Here is a 7,358-nt window from a genome sequence, read left to right as displayed (position 1 = left end):
TCTGATGTTGTGCTGCTTCTTATATAGAGGACAATCAGTTTGGAACTGGCCTACCCCACCATCGGAGTCTCTCTGGACCCGCCTTTACGTGAGAGCACTACGATAGGTTTAAACAAAGCAAAACAGACACAATGAGCACTGTGAAATAAGATCATGGAGTGTTGGAGAAAATGAGAATGAAGAAGGAAGACAACAGAGCAAAAACTCATAAACAAACAGCTTCTGCTCCTCGCGCCTCACTGTGCTGTGCTGTGTATAATTTAAAGAAAGAAGCACAGAAACTGCCCATTGTAGACAGAGCTGTTTAAACGGGGGCCTCGCTGTGGGGTTTGATCCTTGAAACAGAAGGAAATCCAACATCTGAAAATCTGGTCAAGAATGGTCTATGTACAATTAAAGTGGGCTTGTGTAAATCAGTCATTCCTGAGTAAGAGATACACTGCGTAATAACAGAGCACAGTCTAATCATACTCTGGAGGCTTACACGTACCCCACGTGTGAGAGAGTTCGTTTAAGGGAGCGTTTGATGAAGCGAAGAAATAGAAACTAATTCTTCCCTCAACCTTAATGTAGTTCCTCAACCAGTGCCTTTTCCCTTTGTAGTTTTGTGATGGACCTACAAGGCTAATGTAAACAATGTAATAAAAGCTGATGCCCCACTGATCAGCATCAAGCAAACTGCATGAAAACACAATCACACGCCTGCCTCATATCATGGGTTCACAAGTAAACTCGCTCATGTGACTTCCGACACTTCACTGTGATATTGTAATGAGGGGAAGTGATGTCACATCCCTGAAAATCACAGTAGCAGAAAGCTAAAGGTCAGAATATTATCTCTGCTTTGGTTCATTGTGGTAGAGGTTTCACAAAATGTCAGAAATCTCGTTAGCCAGTGTGTGTGGGGTCTGGTAACATAAGTGGTTGTTTATTTTGGACACTAGCACAATCCTGCGGTCTTTCTGTACCTAGCTAGCTGATATTCCACGTGCTGATCGGCGGATTCTGGTTCTCTCACAGCTTTTCTTCACCCTCGGCCTGAACGGAGAGTTCTCTCCTAAAAACTCTGCCTAACTGTTTGCCCTCCATGTTCGTAGGCCCTATCACAAACACACAAGGAGAAAACAGCGAGTGTGAGATGCACAGCACAACCATAGACCTGAAAAGACTCTGGTATTATTACAGTATGTGGTCAGGACTGGGACGAGACTTGCATCTCCAGCTGTTTTCGTTATTTTCACATAATTTACACCAGCTTTCCTTTCAATAGATCAATTGAAACACGTTACAAGACAGTGTCCCTGGAGTCTAAAGAGAGAGCAGCCTTGTAGAAACAGGCCTGGTCACCAGTTGGATCCCCTGGCCCAGCAGGAAAATGGCGGTGGGGGGTGGAGTCAAGGAACTGCATTTTCTCCTCCGCTCCGGGGGGTGTGTTCACGGCCCCTAATCACTGGTGTGTGTTTGTTCATTGCCCCTAAAAACTACTGCATGTTTGGGATAAATACATGTGTGTGTTAAAAGCGTAGCCCAAATTTCATTGTACTTTTCTGCGATGAGGATGAAAACACATTTCCCTTTTCAATGGTGTAATAATCACACATTTACAGAGCATTAAGAGTAAAATGAAGAGAGATGGACAACAATCAGAACCGAAGCACCCGTGGTTTGTAGTCATGAAAACTGTGGCTTTTAATGTAAACACTACATTCGATTGGTTTTCCAGCACGAACATCCCACATGAAAGAACAACCATTCACTAAAGAAGAGGGAGAAATAAGCAGCACAGAAAGCATTCACTGGGAGAGGAAAAAAAAGGATGAAAGAAAAATAAAGGAGGGGGAAGGGCAGGAGGAAGAAAAGAAATTCCAAAAGCATAACTGGTTTGTGTCATTACACACAGTTCAGATTTTTTTTTTTCGTCTTCTTTTCTCAAGTCAAACTAAGAAGGCAGGAAGAGGGAGGAGAGATACATCGTTCCAAATCTACGTGTGTTGAGTGAGAGCTGTGCTTTTCTATGCAGACCTGGAAGGTGTGTATTTTTATTATTATTATTTTGAGTACAATTCCCCAAAAACCCCAAAAAAATGCATTAGGAGGAGAAAGCGCATGAAATCTGTACAGCTGTGTGCGCCGGCCCACCCTCTCCAGCACCGGGGGCGGGGCCTGCGCGTCAGAAAGTGGTTCGTCCAAAAATCAAATAAAAAATAGATACATATACCGTTATTTGGGCGGAAGTAAATACACTGCGATGCAGGGCAAACAGGCAAAACAGAAGAAAAAAAAAGGAAAAAAATAATCGGTACAGTTCAACATCAACATCGGTAAGTCAGTAAGAACGGATCGCGGGAACCCTTGCAAATTTTTTCTTTTTTTAAAAAAAGGGGGGAGAGAGAGAGAGAGAGAAAAAAAAAGTTCTGTAGCTACAAAGCACAAGAAATATACTTTTAATAATATTACAGAATCATCATCGTTAATATTATCATCATCTTCATTTACCTTGTTTATTATTATTGTCATAGTCATTTTTTTTTCTTTTTTTTGGATTAAGTCTACTTGTAAAGATTCTAGACCAGAGGATCTTTCTACAAAGACACGCAGCCCAATGACCATCACCCATACGGCACCATATCATTGGCTGCGACTGCCTGTTTTTCCTCACCCACCCGAATCCCTCCCTCCCCCACCCGGCTTACACGATGCTCTCTTTTTTTGTTGCTGCTGTGTTTCTTTTTTCCTTTTTTATTTTTGCTCTTTTTGCCTTTTTTGTGGGTTTTATTAGTAATTTTCTCAACGTTATCTAAGTGAAGCAGGTAGCTGTTTCTTTATACAAAGGCTGAAGGGTCATGCTATGTGTGACAGGACCTGTGAGAGAGAGAGAGGGACTGACTCTGTTACCCAGCCTGGAGACCAACTAAAACAGGACGTCTAGGAAAGGGAGAGAAACTGGGAAAGCAGGACAGAAGCTCTGGGAGGACAGAGGGGGAGTGGGCTCAGTGAGAAGGAGAAGTGTGGGACAGACGATCAATAAATAAATTAATAAATTAATCAACAATTAAAAAAAAAAGAAAAGTAGAAGTTCCTTACATGACAGTGTTAAAAGGTTTTCGTTACAGTGACCTAGTGTTTGCTAGAACTATTTCCAGACCCGTCATTCTCAGAAGGTTGGCACTGATATGACAATTTCAATCATCAAGACTGGTTTAGGGGCTCGGAGTCGCACGCTATACGGCCCCGGACGCGCACGGCCGGTAAAGCCGGTCCTACCCCAGTGACACGGACGAACAGAAAGTGAACGAGACTTAAAACGAGAAAAGAAGCTTGTAGGGTGCAATCCTGGGGGTTTCCTTTCTCTACGACATCGAACAGCTGAACAGAACAAATGGAATCGCCATGAAAACCCAGTCTGATAAAAACCAGAAGAACAGGGACACACTACGACCGCGGTTTGGCCTGACAGACTTGAACTGCAGTGCTCACGACTAGAATTAACCGTCTAAGCCATTGACACAGCTATCATTGCTTCATCGTTACATCGGCGTCGTATACGCAGGCAAAACGTGTAGCTGTCAGCCCCCCGACTGATATACACGCAATAAATATACATACAATAAACAAAGACATAAAAATATAGTAAAAGAAAGACATCTCTCAGAACAAAAAAATGAGGATTGTGTAGTTAAAACAACAAATAAAGACACAGTGGAAAAACAGGGGAAGAATAAAACATCAAAACAAAAAGAAAAGAAAAAAAAAGAACAATTGGGAAAAAAAAAAAAAAAAAAAAAAAAAGGTCCCAACTTTGTTCTAAAACAGTAAAGGCTGGGTTTCTATAAGAAATCAGTTCTGTTGGCAGCTCTTGGAAAGACAAACTAAAAACATTTTTATATATATATATTTATATATATGTATATGCCTATTTTAAAATTATCATCATTATTATTATTTACCAACTTGCATTTTAATCATTTCCAAAGAAGTGGCTCGAGAGGGAGGGGCTCAGTACAAGCCGCATCCTCGCAGGTTGTTGGCGATGATGATGTCGGTGACGGCGTCGAACACCACCTGGATGTTCCCTGTATCCGTGGCACAGGTCATGTGACAGTAGATCTCCTTATTGGGCGAGCGGTTCTTGCTCTCGAACTGTGCTTGGATGTAAGCAGCCGCATCATCGTAAGTGTTGGGGCCTGTGGTGAGAGGCAGGAGGAGGAGAAAAGGGGGGGTGGGGTGGGGGGCGGGGAGAGAGAGAGAGAGAGAGAGAGATGTTTGGTGAGAGAGTGACAAGGGCCCACTGGGCAAGCAACTATCACAAGCAATTTCAGTTCAGCTGACACGTTTGGAAATGACAGATTTTGGCAACTGCAACGCTGAAATAATACCGTGTCCGGTCAGAGAGAGAGTCAGAGCAATGAATGGGGACAAATATCTCTAAGAAAAAAAGGAAGGACTTGACAGAGCAGACAGAAAACCTCTGTGTTTGAGAGAGAGAGAGAGAGAGGGAGAGAAAGAGAGAAAGAGAAAAAATGAGAAAGAAAAAGTGAGTGAGAGAAAGAGAGAGAGAAAAAAAAGAGAGAGAAAAAGAGAAAGAGAGAGAAAAAGAGAAAGACAGAGAAAAAGAGAGACGGAGAGAGAGACAGAGTGAGAGAAAAAGACAGAGAAAAAGAAAGAGAAAAAAGAGAAAGAAAGAGAGAGAGTAAGAGAGAAAGAGAGAGAGAGAGGAGACAGCACAAGCTCCATGAGACTGACTCAAGCCTATACTTCTCTACAGATGACATCTCAGCATCTTCAAATGCTCTCTACATAACCCCCCCCCCCCCCCCCCCAAGGCTCTCCCCACCACCTGCTCACGTCACATACCGTCAGAATTTCTCAATCCTGTCTTTTAAACCATTTCTTTTTCCCTGCTCAAATCATCCAGCTTTAAGACCAGAACTGGGTGTAACAGGCAGCCTCCAAGTGAGCTCTGTGGCAAGAGAGAAGAGAGAAGGGGCTGTGTGGCAGCAGGCTGAACAGTGTGTGTGTGTGTATAAGACACCGACAGGATGGCGTCTGTCCCTTAGGTCTCATCTCTTCCCCATGGCTGCCCAAACCTGTCCCAGGCTCTTACAGACAGCCCCGAGCTGACCACGCACCTCAGCAACACCAGCTTGTGTAAATCCATCACACACAGACACACACACGGTCGGTCACAGGGAGAGCACTCATTCTCACTATCTATTATACATAGTGTGCCACTCACTATGGCACTGCATCTTATTGATTTACTGAACTGTACCAAGTTTTTGTTACAGAACGTCTCTAATCTACAAAGAGCCATCACAGGTCAAAGGGGACGGCAGTAAAAATGACCTCTGAATGAAATTACAGGGTCAACTCAACTTCATTTCAGGTGCGGCAGAAATGACCAATCTACTCCTGGAAATGGACCACCCTTTTTCCACAAATAATCTGAACCCAGAACTATCCACGTCGTAACTGAGTACCTGTGTCTGTTTCAAATTGTAAAACAGATTCTTGAAAATGGGTGGAGTATCTTGAGGCTGTTTGGTTCATGTGATTCCCCACATGACGCTCATATAAACAGCAAACGCAAAACAGTAGCAACAGCCTTCTGTACTGGTCTCTGTTTTGGTAGCTCAAGCGATTGCAGTGGGTTATTAAAACGGCGACTGTTGGACTCGAATGATGGTTCTGAGAAACTGTGTTGAACCAGTAAATGTTTAGCACTGATGCTAACTCCACTCAAACGTTCCAGAACAGTGAAACTGGTACCTCAACGTAAAAGGTGACCAAACTCAGCTTGTGCACTCTCGTACAGGACAGGTCCCTTTTCAGTAGGAAGGGGGAAAAAACCTGTGATCACAAATATGACATTGGATCAAGCCGTCCCAGACTGCCCTGTGATATTCATTCATTATCTGTAATCCTTATCCAATTCAGGGTCGCGGTGGGTCCAGAGCCTACCTGGAATCATTGGGCGCAAGGCAGGAATACACCCTTGAGGGGGCGCCAGTCCTTCACAGGGCAACACACACACACATTCACTCACACACACACACCTACGGACACTTTTGAGTCACCAACGTGTGTTTTTGGACTGTGGGAGGAAACCGGAGCACCCGGAGGAAACCCACACAGACACGAAGAACACACCAAACTCCTCACAGACAGTCACCCGGAGGAAACCCACGCAGACACGGAGAACACACCAAACTCCTCACAGACAGTCACCCGGAGGAAACCCACGCAGACACAGGGAGAACACACCACACTCCTCACAGACAGTCACGCAGAGGAAACCCAGGCAGACACAGAGAGAACACACCACACTCCTCACAGACAGTCACCCAGAGGAAACCCACGCAGACACGGGGAGAACACACCACACTCCTCACAGACAGTCACCCAGAGGAAACCCACACAGACACAGGGAGAACACACCACACTCCTCACAGACAGTCACCTGGAGAAAACCCATGCAGACACAGAGAGAACACACCACACTCCTCACAGACAGTCACCCTGAGGAAACCCACGCAGACACAGGGAGAACACAACACACTCCTCAGACAGTCACCCGGAGGAAACCCACGCAGACACAGGGAGAACACACCACACTCCTCACAGACAGTCACCCGGAGGAAACCCACGCAGACACAGGGAGAACACACCACACTCCTCACAGACAATCACCTGGAGTTCTCCCTGTGTTCTCCCTGTGTCTGCGTGGGTTTCCTCCGGGTGACTGTCTGTGAGGAGTGTGGTGTGTTCTCCATGTGTCTGCGTGGGTTTCCTCCAGGTGACTGTCTGTGAGGAGTGTGGTGTGTTCTCCGTGTCTGCGTGGGTTTCCTACAGGTGACTGTCTGTGAGGAGTGTGGTGTGTTCTCCCTGTGTCTGTGTGGGTTTCCTACGGGTGGGTGACTGTCTGTGAGGAGTGTGGTGTGTTCTCTCTGTGTCTGTGTGGGTTTCCTCTGGGTGCTCCGGTTTCCTCCCACAGTCCAAAAACACACGTTGGTAGGTGGATTGGAGACTCAAAAGTGTCTGTATGTGTGAGTGTGTGTTGCCCTGTGAAGGACTGGCACCCCCTCCAGGGTGTATTCCCGCCTTGTGCCCAATGATTCCAGGTAGGCTCTGGACCCACCGTGACCCTGAACTGGATAAGGGTTACAGGTAACGGATGAATGAATGAACACCATCTTACTTTAGGGGGATATTTCACTAATGTGGTTAAAAAAGCCATTCTTTCAATCATGCATTTTCTGTTAGCGCTCCATCCTGTTCAGGGTTGCGGTGGGCCCAGGGCCTGAATGGAATCATTGCGAAAAAAGCAAGGGATACGCAATGGAAAGGCTCCAGTCCAT

General features: G+C 45.4%; 1 protein-coding gene across 2 annotated transcripts in view; it reads right to left on the bottom strand.

The window, feature by feature from the left end:
- Positions 1–2,674: 2,674 nt before the first annotated feature.
- gnao1a (guanine nucleotide binding protein (G protein), alpha activating activity polypeptide O, a) overlaps positions 2,675–7,358 on the bottom strand; it is a 112,077-nt gene continuing 107,393 nt past the window's right edge. For both annotated transcript variants that reach the window (XM_066684853.1, XM_066684851.1), the window contains exon 8: positions 2,675–4,184. In XM_066684853.1, coding sequence (XP_066540950.1) covers positions 3,997–4,184 — 188 coding nt within the window. In that variant the 3' untranslated portion in view covers positions 2,675–3,996. The remainder of the gene's footprint in view (positions 4,185–7,358) is intronic.

The sequence above is a fragment of the Hoplias malabaricus genome, chromosome 11 (genome assembly GCF_029633855.1).
Source record: "Hoplias malabaricus isolate fHopMal1 chromosome 11, fHopMal1.hap1, whole genome shotgun sequence".
In the NCBI taxonomy this organism is placed as follows: Eukaryota; Metazoa; Chordata; class Actinopteri; order Characiformes; family Erythrinidae; genus Hoplias; species Hoplias malabaricus.
The sequence above is the reverse complement of the archived record's forward strand: the minus strand, read 5'-3'. Positions and strand labels throughout refer to the sequence as shown.